This window comes from Balaenoptera physalus (assembly GCF_965194825.1).
Source record: "Balaenoptera physalus genome assembly, chromosome: 5".
NCBI classification, from domain to species: domain Eukaryota; kingdom Metazoa; phylum Chordata; class Mammalia; order Artiodactyla; family Balaenopteridae; genus Balaenoptera; species Balaenoptera physalus.
This window is the reverse complement of record NC_138884.1, coordinates 105,700,937-105,714,673: the sequence shown is the minus strand read 5'-3', so window position 1 is coordinate 105,714,673 and position 13,737 is coordinate 105,700,937. Positions and strand designations below refer to the sequence as shown.

Here is a 13,737-nt window from a genome sequence, read left to right as displayed (position 1 = left end):
CAGTGAGTTGGCTGCAGAGCTCCAGGTGAAGCCCAGGACTGCAACTCCCAGTCTGACATTTGTCAGTTCCCCCAGGTTCTGTAGGGCCCAGGAACCACAGGCCTGTGTGTGCACACGGATGCCACATTCAGCGGGGCTTCAAGAACCAGCGAAGTTTGGGAGAAGAGGCCTCAGCCGGAAAATGTCCCCACCCACACCAAGGCCAGCAGGTTATGCCAATACAGATGTGGCTCCTGCCCCACCTGCTGGCAGCCAGAGAGCATGGCATGAACTAGTTCTGCAAAGCAGCGGGGCAGCTGGTACCACCGCCCTTTCAGGGTGAAGCTGGAGAGAAATAACCTCCGGATGGTGGGGGAGAGAGGGTGAGGGCTGCCGGTGATCTACCGACTGTAGTTGATAAGAGGCCAGGGCTTTGGGGTGAGATGACTCTGACTCTTATCCCAGCTCTGCTTTTTTCTAGCTATGTAATCTTGGGCATTTTGCCCGTGAGCCTGTTCCTTCTTTAATATGGGCGTGAAACTGGGTGGTTGTGAGGATTCAGTGAGATAATGCATGCCCGGCACGTGCTAAGTACCCATTAGATGGTAGCTGGTAAAACCTTCCACTCCAGATTTTGGATGATTTGCTTTGTATTGGAGCCAGTGGAGGACAGTTTTTAAGAGCACAAGTTAAGGGTCAGACAGGTGACATTTAAATTTACTTAGTGCTGCTTGACCTGATCTCCCTGTCACTAACCCCGATCTCCCAGTCTCTTCTCTCAGCAGTCAGAAGTGACCCTGTTAAAAGGTATCTCAGACCATGTCAGTCACGCTTAAAGCTTTACAAGGGCTTCCCAGTGCACTCCATCTGAACACACCCAAACCCCTTCCTGCTCAGTGCAGCATCTCCTCCACCCCTCCCAGCTACCTTGCCAACCTCAGTTCCTATCATCACTCTCTCACTCATTCCACTTTAAGCCTTCTGGCTGCTTGGTCTTGGGAAGCGGGCCCCAGGGCCCTTGCACTTGCTGTTCTGGATGCTTGGAATGCTCTTCGTCCAGATGGCTCTCTCATTTCCTCACCTCTTTATGCTTAAATGTCACCTCCTTGCCCACCCTTGGCACTCTAGACACTGATCCTGTTTTCCTTCTAGTACCTTCAGGTACTTTCATTACCTGATATGAAGTTAAATATTTGTTTGCTTATTTCTTTGTCAGGTTCCCCATCTAGAATTTGTGAGCGCTATGAGAGCACAGTCTTTGTTTTATTCCCACTGTAACTCCAGAGCCTAAAACAGTGCAAGGCACACAGTAGGCCTTTAACGAATATTTGCTGAATGAATAAATGAATGCTTGCACAAGGGGCCCTTGCTTTCTTAATCAATCCATGGGAATAATGGTTTCCACCTTGAAGAACTGCTGTGAAGATTAAATGAGATGATGCACATTAGAAGGGGGAAATGCCCATAAAAAAGTAGCCCTGATCTTCTTCTGTGTGTGAGGGTCAAACCATGCTAATTCCTCAGAGATTCCCAGTACCCTGCACAAGACGGGAATGCAGTCTCATAAAAAGACGGGTGGCCAACCATCCCAGTTCGCCTGGAACTGAGGCGCTTCCGGAACTCGGGACTTCTAGTTTTAAAACTAGGAGAGTCCTGGGGACACTAGGATGAGTTGGTCCCCCTAATAAAATGGTATGTCTACTAGTCCCTCCCAACCTGGGGCCAAGGCCTCACTTACTCGGTTTCCAGGGCAGCCAGCCGGGCCTGGAGCTGCGCTTGGGCGCTGCTGAAATCGGCCACCATGGCCTGCATCTCCTTCCGGTGTTCCTGGCGTAGCACCTCCACCTCCCGGGCCCGCTGGGCTTGCTGATCCTCCTCCAGCAGCCTGTGGGGCGGGGTGGAAGCACAGCTGGGCTTGTCCAGGCTCTAGGGACTGAACCTCTAGGGCACTGGAGTTTCTCCCCACTCTGCTGGGTGGCCTGCAGAATCTAAGGTCAGGACACAGTGGGAAGGAGATCCGGTGTCTCTGAGTTGTGGGGTCCAACTTGTGGAACCCCTTCTCAGCACCTTCCACCCCAGCATTCCATGAAGGAGAAACCTGAGCACAAAGGGCAGCCTTCTGGGGAAGGGGTGGAGAACAGCTCAGGAGAGGAGTCCCAGAAAGCACCCCTTTCACTTGGGGGAGGTGGGTAGGCCTGGAGGCTGAGATTCTGTATCAGAATTACTGAACGTTGTGGACTCTCAGAGCTGGGAGACCAGCGGTCCAGGGTGGGAAGGCAGGATGGGAGAGGGATTAGGAGACCACCGCTTAGAGCCAGGCTGCCTGCGTCCCTCCGCGGCCTCCCCCATCACTTCCTAGCTGCGTGACTTTGGGCGAGCTACGCTCTGCTCAGTTTCTCCATCTGACAACAGTGGCTACCTTATAGGGTTATTGAAAGGATGAACCACATTAATCCATGTCCAGAACAGCCCGTGGCACAAAGCGTATGTTCGACCATCAGCTATCACTTTTCATAACCTTGGGGTGGGGCACTAAGGGATCCTCAGAGCAGCCTCAGGAGCCTGACATCTTCTGAAAGTACATGCATATTTTTGTGTGATGATCTCCTTCTCCAGGAGAGGGACATCGTTTTCCTCACCTGGAGGGGGCTGTAATCGGAAAAGGTTAGGAGCCCCTACTCTGGTCCAGTCTCCTTATTCCAGTGTCACCTGGCGAGTCCCTAACTGAATTTAAGGTGCTCCACCTTGGCCAGGTGGGTTCATGGCTGTTTCTCAGATGAGCCTCAGGCCTACTTTCACTTGAACTTTATGCCGGGGACTGGAACATTCCAACTCTGGGATGAAATGGACAAATGCCTTCAAAGATACAAACTACCGAAGCTCGCTCAAGAAGAAACAAGATAACTTGAAAAGTCCTATATCTATTAATGAAACTAAAGTTGTAGTTATAAACTTTCCAGCCAGGGGAAAAAAGGCCATGAATTCAGGACTTGATAAAGGGCTATCCAGCCTGGACAAGGAAATCAGAGTTGCCACCACAATTTGCCGAGTGCCAGGGTCAGTGCTAAGCATCTTCCTATACGTTTCACTGCGTTCTACAACAGCCCTGAGAGGGGGTGGTGTTTTCTACCTTTTACAGGTAAGGGCAGGGTCTTGGAGAGATTAGCAGACTTGCCCAAGGTCACACAGCTAGTTAAGAGCACACAGAACTGTCTTAACTATTCCACTGCACTGACTCCCTAAGGCTAGCTTTGAGGATACTTTTGGCATTGTTAAGTTTGATTCCATAAATTCCCTGATCTGTAGGGAAATAGGGTACCCCTCCCCCCATTTCAGGGCTAATCCTGGGCAGTTTTGAGATCTAGAATTCCTCGACCACTGATACTTTCCATGGGTCAAAGGACTAACATCAGTGAAGTGCTGGCGTACTAGGGAATTCTTCCTTTGGGAAGATGCCGAGGGTGCAACCCAATCTGAGATCCCAGAGGCTCACCAAGCGGCAGAGGAGAGAAGCTCCGACCCGCAGACCTACCTGCGCTGGTCGCGGAGCTGCAGCGCCTCCTGCCGGTGCTGTTCCACCTCGGCCTGCAGCCGCCGCACGGCTTCCTTGAGCTGCGAGTTCTCCTCCCAGAGGCCGCATCCCTCGCTCGGCTCCTGCTCGGCGGCGCCCTTGCCCGTCGGGGAGCCCGCCTGGCCCGGACCACCTCCCTCCTAGGGAGAAAGCAGCCAGAAGAGCCGTGTGCAGGAGGCGCGATGGCAGACAAGGGCCAGAGATGTGCCGCGGCAAAGACCCAGCCTGGAACCCAAATCGGGCTCCTGATTCAGGAGCTCACGTCTAGTCTCTTAACGTTTTCTGCTTTGAGTTGGCCAAATGTGGCCGTCAAAAAGTCTAACAATGCTGGTGAGCCAAGAATGTGGCTTAAATTAAAACAAGCCCAACACTGCACCTGTGTGGAGGGGGGAGGGGGTGGGACGTCTCTGAGTCTCTTCTTGTTAGGACACTAATTCACTAATTACCCCCCAAAGGTCTCATTCCCAAACTCCATCATATTGGTGGTTAGGGCTTCAACATGTGAATTTGGAGCGAAACCACACAGGGCAGAGGAAGGGGAGAGTGAATATTTGCTGAACAATAACCATCTGTCACATCACCTCACAGGATTCTGATACAGCGGGTCTGGGTACATCCCAGCCCTGTGTCTTTTGAGAAAGCTTCCCAGGTGACTCTAAGGCCACCACAGTTGTAATCCACAGCCCCGCAGTTGCCCTTGCCCGTCTCTTTACCTAGGGTGCCTTCCACACCCAACCATTCCTGCCTTGGTGATGCCTTCTCGACCCCTCAGGGGAGAGGCGACAAGCTTTCTCTTCTCTGAGAGCTAGATCCTCTCCGTGTAGAGGTTATAATGAAGTGCACTGATTTGTTGAAATGCTGGTTTCCTCCACCAAACCAGCAGCTGTTCCGGGAAGGAGCCATCTCCTCTTCATCTTCCCAATCCTATAGCACCTAGCACAGTGGCTGGGATTCAGCAGGTGCCAAATGAATGCTTGCTGCGAAATGATGCTTGAATGTCAATGGTTCAGACAGAAATACAAAGATTGATATCCACCATTAAATGGGGTCAGGGTTAATCCCCGATTAGTGAATGCAGCAGTTTTCAAGTCCATGCAAACGTGCCTGAAGGTTTGTGCATCTGTCCCTTCCAAAGACTGAACAGCATTGCACAGGGAGCGTGTGTGGCCCAGGCCCTGTACCTCTTGCTTCCAGCCCTGCGGTTTGCATAGTGTGGGATGGCCATGGGCACCACCCGGCACTCACACCTGCATGACCTGAAGAGCCTGGTTAAAGTCCTGTGGGGCCACCCTTGACTAGTGGGAGAGAGAAGCTGCCGGGTAAGTACATCCCCCTCTGTACTTGGCTGCGACAGACTTGAGAATTATTTCATGGGGCTCCTCAGAAGATCCCAGTGGATGCAACACCACTTACCTGCAGTGGTGGCCACCCTGGGAATGCATCCTGACATTGCACCCCCCTTTCACTCCTGCTGCCTGGGGCTGTTCCTTCTTGTGGATATACTTCTTCTTTGTGTGGGATATCACCCAGGGCCTTGCTGTTCCTCCTGGAGGGTTCAGGGCTTCCCTCCAGGGAGGTGGAGGTGAGGATTGGATGTGGATGACCAGGTACCGTCTCATCCACCCAGGCCGGGTCTCTATCCATAGCCCTCAGGCAAGCCTGTCATTCATTGCAGAGGGCCCAATATTGGGCCCTCCAGCCACCAGCTGTCACCATCCCACGCTTCCCCTATCTCCTTCCACAGGTCCAGGTGGCCCCCACCAACCTAGAACCTTTAACAGATCATATTCTGTTTTCCCTCTGCTAGACTTTACCAACTGAGCTGAACTCATCATGATACATCATTTGTTAATAATTCTCATTAAACACAGAAATTGTCTTCAGGCTCTCAGTACCAGCAAAGTCTGGAATGAACCATCCCCATGTTCCTGCGATCTTCAGCAGGGCTGGGACACCAACTAATCGTGGCCGTCTGCACACCCTGGTGGAGACGCTACTGTGTGCAGAGCTGTGTGCCGAGCACCGGGGGTGGGGCTGGGGGATGAGACGAAGCAGACGTGGCTTGTTCTCAAAGGATGCCTAGTCCAGGCGAGGGAACAAGGGCGTCCATGAAGTGATGGGTCTCCAACAGGACAGGCAGTAGAGGCGGGTGCCAGCCGAGCTACAGCAACAGGAAGCGCTCCAGGAGCTCAGAGGGTAGAGAGGTCACGGGTGTGGAGGGGAGGCCCCCAGCATGGAGGGATCAGCTGGGCACTGAAGGAACAGCTGGGCACTGAAGAGGGAGGAAGGGGTCCCAGGCAGGGGGCAGGGCATATGCAAAGGCAGTGAGGCAGGATGCAGAGCCTGCATGTAGAGCAGAGGGGGATACGCAGCCAGTGGGTAAAGGCTTTTCAATGTCAGACTGACCATTGGGAGCTTATTCTCATAGCAGTAGGGAGCCACTGAAGGCTTGACACAGAGGCACTTTAGATGAATACCTGAAGCCATATGTGGTGGGCTGGGGAGAGATGCCTGGGTTGTTAGGAAGTCCCTGTGCTACCCAGCAAGGTAGGAATTATGGAGGGCAAGGAGGGGGATGATGGGCCGAGTCTGACCAGAAAGTTCAAGGAGAGTCAGCACTGACCTTTGGTGACAAGCTCACCTGTCCTCACAGGAACAGGGAGGTCTAGACAGGGAGTCTGTCTGGGGAGGTGCTTTGAGAAACTCTCTGCAGGTCTACAGGACGGACCCTGTCTGGCACCAACACCCTGAGATCCCATTGCATCTGAATTTAAAATAACACGCTGCACTTAAAACTTGTCTTTGCTTTCCAAAGATGGGAGACTGCAGGCTCATCAAGTGTCCCCCAGGCCTGTGGAAAGAGAGGCTCTTCCCCCCTTCAGACAGGGGGTGACCGAGCACCCAGAGCCTCTCCCTGACACTGCTCCAAGAAGGGTGTGGCATGGGCAGGGCAGGGGTGCTGACCTCTGCAGTGCCGGCACGGTCCTCGCTGTCCCCTGGACACGGGGTGATGGCCTGTCGCCTGGCCACACTGCCCGGGGCCCTCAGCTCCGCCCGCAGCGCCTCCAAGTCCTTCCGGTGCTCAGAGCAGGCAGCCCGCTGCCCCGCCAGCTCCTGCCTCAGGGACTCTGCAAAAAGAAGAGCAGCGGAAGGTCAGGGGTCTGGGGTGGGCTGGAGTGGGGAGCTGCTGCAGGCGCTGGTTCGAGTTCCCCAAACTTACTTACGTGCTTCAAGAGAACAGTAACAACAATACCATGTACAGAGCACTAAATGTGCTAAACCCTTGAAAACTGTCCTCAGTTAAGCCCTACTACCATCCTATCCAGCATTATCCCTCCCATTTTATGACGAGGGAACAGAGCCTCAGAGAAGCTGAGTAAGTAGCCCAGAGCCACACTGCCAATAAGTGGTAGAGTCAGGATTCAACACTTCCCGTGGTTCTTCTTCCCCTGGGACCACCTGCTTCGCCATTGCTGGTTAGTTAGGACGGGTGGTGGGTTAGGGTGGGACAGCCTGGGTCCAGAGCTGAACCCCGAGGCAACACTTGGCCTCAGCACCAAGTCAGAAAACTAAGAAGAACAGGGAATTAGCAAATGACCCAGTGGCCTCTTCTGGGGGTGCGGGTCTCAAATCGGAAATGTTGACATTTGTGCCAATACTTAAGGAGACGAAACATTCACAGGTTCTACTTCTCATGGATGTAAGGTCCCAGCTGGATTGTGAAGGCGGGAGATGGCATGTCATCCCAACAGGATCATGATTAAAACCAGAATCATTCAGGAGAAATGTACACGCCCTCCTTAACTCAGGGACCAGTACAGCCAGAAACTCGAATTTCTCCTCTGAGGATGGTAGGTGATTTCTGATAGTGTAACACTTACCAGCATGATCAAAAGGCAAAGAAAAGAATCATTTCAAAAAGAATATTTTCTGATGGAGTAGACACTATTCAGTGAGCTATTAATAAATTTATTAATTTATTTTTTGGCTGCGTTGGGTCTTTGTTGCTGCCCGTGGGCTTTCTCTAGTTGCGGCGAGCGGGGGCTACTCTTTGTTGCGGTGCACGGGCTTCTCATTGCGGTGGCTTTGTTGTGGAGCACAGGCTCTAAGCACGCGGGCTGCAGTAGTTGTGGCTCACGGGCCCTAGAGCGCAGGCTCAGTAGCTGTAGTGCACGGGCTTAGTTGCTCCGCGGCATGTGGGATCTTCCCAGACCAGGGCTCAAACCCGTGTCCCCTGCATTGGCAGGCGGTTTCTTAACCACTGTGCCACCATGGAAGTCCGAGCTATTAATTTTTAAAGAGAAGATGATTTTCAAGTGCTAGCAAATTTGATACTTTATTTTCTATTATGGACTTCTGAGACCATATTTTAGTTATTGCAAATTACTTTTGAAACATTGTTCCAATAATCCTAGAGGCCATAAGATACCCAGTACAGGCCGTGGTACAAAGCAAGTGCTCAACATATATTTGTAAAATAAATAAATGATGTTTAGAGTGAAAATCAATGATATTGTGAAAGCGTATCAGTTGTAAGAGATTTCCCATAAGTTTACTAAGGTTCTCTGAAAAGGACAGTATTTAAACACATATAAAAGTTTAATGGATTCTGATGCTATTATGTTGAAAATTTTACTTGATTTTATTAGAGTGATTTCTATAGTTTAAACACAACCCAATTTCTGAAATCCTTTATCACAAAAATATGTGCAATAAAACCCTTTAGCAAAGCAGGAACTACAGACAGTTCATTCATTACCTGCCCCTCTTCTCTCATACTATCCCACCATCCATCCACCCACTCATCCATCCATCTGTCCACCCACCCACTCAACCACCTGCCCATCCACCTATTCATCCAGCATGTCTGGGTCCCCACCCCAGTATGTCAGGTAATCTGGTGGACACTCAAACTCTTTGCCCCTCACACACTGACCTATACTGCAGGTCAGGTGTGTCTCTCCAGATGCTGGAATAGGAGTAACAAGGAATTTCTAATATCACCTGTGGTGGTCCGTGCTCCCACCCACCCAATGCCACCCACAAGGCCTACAGCTTGCTATCATCACTGCAGAGTCCACAAGGCCCCTTCTTCCTGGGACTCGTGCTGAGCATCCCCGTCTGTCCCCAGGGTCCCTCCTGAATCTTTCATCCAGGTAAGGACCGGGCTGCTGTGGGGTCAGAGGGGCCAGGGAAGGGGCAGCAGGGATGGCTGCTGTGGGGTGTTGAAATCACCAGGGGTGTCCAGCCTGATCTCAATCTGGGGAGTCTTGTTCCTGAGACAGGTGGTACAACCCAGGTTTTATCTTGTATAATGCGTCTCCTTTAGGTGCTGCTAACTTTAGCATTTCCCACGCGGCCGCCTCATTCCAGGGTAGCTGCTACCTAGGAAATCTGTGGGACTCTCTCACTCTCTCTCTCCTTCATCCGGAAACATGCAGAGCTGACGTGCTGACATGCAGTGAACAGGACATACTGTATAATGATAACTCAACCAAGCAGCAGGTAGAACATATTCACTTACGGAGGTAAAGGAAATGCTCTTCCCAGAATTCTCTTAAGGAGAGCCCAGTCTGGGTTTGAAGAAATATTTTAAAAGGTCAATATGGTCTTTAATGCTAGGCATGAAAATAAGGAGGGCATTGGTCTTGCTCTTAAGAGTGAAAAAGAAGATGAGAGTAAAAGAGAAAATGAGGGAGAGAGGTGATCTACAAAAATGGAGAGAGGCCCTTAGAGTTAGCCATGCAAAGTTGGAATATTCAACAATAATGACAGTGAACATGTACATAGCATTTACCGTGTACCAGGCTCTCTTCTTCCCATGTATATACTCACATAATTCTAATAACAGCCCAATGAGGTGGTTACTATTATTATTCCCATTTTACAGATAAGCAACTGCATCACAGAGCAGTTAAGCAACTCGCCTGAGGTCACACAGCTAGTGAGCACTGGAGTCAGACTTCAAGCTCAGGCAATTTAGCTTTGGAGATCTTTACTGCCTCTGGAAACTTCCAGAATGCTTTGTGTGACAGGTTTTTGCTGTGGAAACTGAAAAGGAGGTGAGTTTCCTGCTGGGGATAATGGGGGGACAGGGAACAGCCAGGAGCCTGGGGGCCTAAGTCCCCCAGATTTGCAGAAATCTTCAGAAATGAGCGTTTGAGGTTATCTCATGAAACTCTCACGAAGGCTCAGAGATCTGGCTTATGTTCAGTAATGACGATGATATTATCTGCACTCACTGGGCTCATGCTATATGCTAAGCATTTTATATTTAATATCTCATCAAATCCATACAATGCTTCTATGATGGAAGAACAAGTGTAACTCCACTTGATAGAAAAGGAAAATGAGGCTGAGGGCAACCTGTCCCACATCTCACATCTTGTTGGCATCAGAGCCAGAAGAGTCACCCTGGCCCTTACCCCTGGGCCCCCTGCTGCCCCTGGTTTCCGCGTGTGAACCCTGCTGGGTGCACAGCGGGCTGCATACCTAGCAACAGCGCCTGCTGAGCCTGCATCCTCTCCAGCTCTCCCTGGAGCTCTTGCTGGGCCTTCTCCTCCAAGGCCTGTAGCTCTAGCCGGTGCGCCTGGCGCTGGATCTGGAGGCTGTGGCTGGATTCCTTCTTCAAGCGCTCCTCTGTGGCCTGTGGGCAAAAGTGGGAGGAAGGAGGCATGCAAGTGGGCACAGAGGGGAGACCTGTCCCTTTTGTCTAGCTCTTCCTCTGTGCTGGGCACCCCCACCCCCGAGCACTTGCCACTCCCTGATGAAGAGCTTATCAGGCTACAGCAAATGCTCCCCTGCCCATCTGGAATGACAGTGATGGCCTGGCCATAGCAGCCATTTTGTGCTGTGTGAACCTAACCCCTGTTCACAGCTGACTGGACCAGAGTGGACACCTGTTCCAAGCTGGGCCAATCGTTGGGAATTTGGTGTTAGGAGGAAGAGAGCAGGAAAGAGACAGACAGACACTGGCTATAGGAAAAGCAAGAAAACACGTTCTCCCCTATACGGCCCTTAGAAGGGACACAGCCCTGCCAACACCTTGATTTTAGGATTTCTGACTTCCGACTTCCAGAACTGTCAGATAATAAACTTGTGCTGTGTTCAGCCACCAAGTTTGTGGTAATTTTGCTACAGCAGCAGTAAGAAACTAATAGTTTCTATTTTTTTTTGCAACAGAGAGTTCCAGTATCACACACCACTTTTCAGGTGAGGAAACTGAGGCTGGGAGGGATGAATTAGCTTTCCCAAGGTCACACAGAAAAGATGCAGGATTAGGAGGAAACAAGCTCAGAAAGGTGAAGTGCCATGACTGAAGACAGGTAATGGTGGGGGCAGGATTGTGACCCATGGGCAGCGGTGCCCAGGGCCCAAGCCCTACCCACTCCCTCATGCAGCCCCTGGGAACAATGAGAAATAGGACTGCAGCAAATGCATGAGGCTCCCATTAGGGGTGAGCAGACAAGGCAGCTACCTGAAGGCAGCAGCGTCTTTGCTTTGCTGCTCCCCAGCAAATGGGGAAAAACGGTTTTATTCCTCTCATGGGGAAAAACGGTCTTATTCCTCTCATGGGAAACTCAGTCATCCCCTGGTGAGTTTATTTAATAAGACAGAAAAGTCTCGCACTTTTCAAACTCTCCGATACTTTCCTCCTCTTGCACTTGCTGCAAGGCTCAGAGAACTCCAACTGGTGACCTTTTTATCCCTTGGGGAATGTGAATGGAGAGATTGAAGCAAAGGTTTGTAAAAGATGGAGCCAAACTCTCTCACTCTGACCCGGCGTCTTCAGGCCAGCCCTTCCTGCCTTCTGGCTCAGAAGCCCTTGGCAGTGAAGACCATTCAGGGTTTAGCCACCAGATTTTATATCAAGTCAGACACTCATCCCTGGCAAACTGCTCTAGCCTCTTGTTTGCCTTGCTCTTGTTGTGGCTGGTTTGGGGCCTCCTAAGCGGCCTGACTTCACCCCCAACTCTCCATGTTCCATCCTATATAAAGTCTCCTTCCCCTGTGCTCCCAAAATACCACGGGCAGCCATCTCATGGCTCCAATTTACTCATGGCTCCAATTAAAGCAACCTGTTTGAGTGGCTGCCTTTCCCCTTAGAGGTGAGCTCCATAAAGGCAGACTGTGTTAATCATCTTTGTATTTCCTGAGCTCAGCACGATGGTAGCTCAAGGTAAATGCTCAATAAATACCTGCAGAATCAATGAGTAAGAAGAGTGGATCTTCTTAAAACTGAGCTCTTCTATGGACTGAATGTTTGTGTTCCCCCACCCCCAAAATTCATATGTTGAAACCTATTCCCCCATGTGATGGAATTAGGAGGTGAGGCCTCTGGGAGGTGCTTAGGTTGTGATGGTGGAGCCCTCATGAATGGGATTAGTGCCCTTACACAAGAGACCTCAGAGAGAGCCCCCTTCCTCTTCTGCCATGTAAGGTTATAGTGAGAAGATGGCCATCTATGAGCCAGGAAGCAGGCTCTCAACGGATCCCAAATCTGTCCGAGTCTGAGACTTGGACTTCCAGCCTCCAGAACTGTGGGAAATAAATTTCTGTTGTTTATAAGCCACTCAGCCTATGTTATTCTGTTAGAGCAGCCTGAACAGACTAAGACAAGCTGTTATCCAGTCATGTACTGTTCTAAGCACTTTACGTGGATTATCTCTTTTGACGCTCTCAGTGGTCCTGTATGGTACTATTAGCCATCATTTTATGAATGAGGAACCTGAGGCACAAGGAAGCCTAAGCTCCCTTTCCTCTTAAGTGGCAGGCCCAGGATTTGAACCCAGGCATCCCACTCTTAATCACTATCCTGTGTTAGGAATGACCAGATGTCTGCCATCTCCAATGAGAACTACAACCTGTCTCTTTTGTCTCATTCTGGAACCATCCCATGCAGACTGGAGCCAGCAATAAAGGCCCCGTGAATCTGGTTCCATGGTGACCAGGGACTGGGGCTTAGAACCGCAGGGTCCCCCCAGTGGGCAGAGCACTCTCCCCCTCTCTCACCACCAGATCCTCCTCCCTCCAATCAATCGGAGTCCCTGGGACACCCCCCTTGCAGGTGGGCCAGCCCTCTGTGCTTCCTCTGCCTCCTGCAGGGGATTGAGGCCTTAAGCCTGGAGGGGTAAAGCTCAGGCCAACCCAAAGGCTGGCGTGACCCAGCAGCGAATAACCTGGGAATCTCGGCAGCCTGAGCCCTTATAGATTGCAAGCCAACCTGGAAAAAGATTTAAGAGAATAAAGGAAGAAAAGGAACTCACAAATTTTATAAATTTATTTATTTATTTATTTTTGGCTGCATTGCGTCTCCATTGCTGCGTGCGGGCTTTCTCCAGTTGCGGTGAGCGGGGGCTACTCTTCACTGCCGTGCGTGGACTTCTCATTGCGGTGGCTTCTCATTGTGGTGGCTTCTCTTGTTGCGGAGCACGGGCTCTAGGCACGTGGGCTTCAGTAGTTGTGGCTCACGGGCTCAGTAGTTGTGGCTCACAGGCTCTAGAGCACAGGCTCAGTAGTTGTGGCGCATGGGCTTAGTTGCTCCGCAGCACGTGGGAACTTCCTGGACCAGGGCTTGAACCCGTGTCCCCTGCATTGGCAGGCGGATTCTTAGCCCCTGCGCCACCAGGGAAGTCCCAGAACTCACAAATTTTGAACACCTACTAAGTGCCAAGTAGTCCACACTGCATGATCTCATTTCTTTTTTCTTTTCTTTCTTTAAAAAGCCTATTTTATATTTTTATTGGGGCAATACATGCATGTAGTATAAAGAGCCAAATAATATTTTCAAAAAAGGAAAACCAGCACCTCCTAGCCCTCCTTCTTCCTCCTTCTGCATCCTGCCCACTGGAGGCAGCCACTGGCAGCTCTTTTAGGTCTTTCTTCTGATATTTACCACCATTAACAAGATAGTACCTTCCTTCTGCTCTATCCTGATTATTTTAGAAATTATGAACTGTCTTCCCATTATGGTGGATGAGGATTTTGGTCTCATACATCTTCCCCTTCCATTCCTTATATACAGTTATATTGCTTTTTTAAATACAGTAAAATATATTCAGTATTTATCCTTCTTGTGAGTAAATACCATTTACTGCTGAGTTAAATGAACTATAATTATTAAAATCTACCTTATACAAAGTTTTGTTTTTCCTTGCATTAATAACTACTGCATATTTAATTTGCTT

General features: G+C 50.4%; 1 protein-coding gene across 6 annotated transcripts in view; it reads right to left on the bottom strand.

Annotated features, from left to right (window-relative positions):
• Positions 1 to 13,737, bottom strand: part of FAM184B (family with sequence similarity 184 member B) — a 123,454-nt gene that overhangs the window by 9,118 nt on the left and 100,599 nt on the right. For 5 of the 6 annotated variants that reach the window (XM_082462621.1, XM_082462622.1, XM_082462625.1 and 2 more), the window contains exons 11-14: positions 10,043 to 10,196; positions 6,515 to 6,678; positions 3,512 to 3,690; positions 1,718 to 1,864 (exon numbers count right to left, since the gene is read on the bottom strand). In XM_082462621.1, coding sequence (XP_082318747.1) covers positions 1,718 to 1,864; positions 3,512 to 3,690; positions 6,515 to 6,678; positions 10,043 to 10,196 — 644 coding nt within the window. Of the gene's footprint in view, positions 1 to 139; positions 1,865 to 3,511; positions 3,691 to 6,514; positions 6,679 to 10,042; positions 10,197 to 13,737 lie in introns of those variants that run through there. The other variant, XM_082462626.1, reaches the window with a different exon arrangement.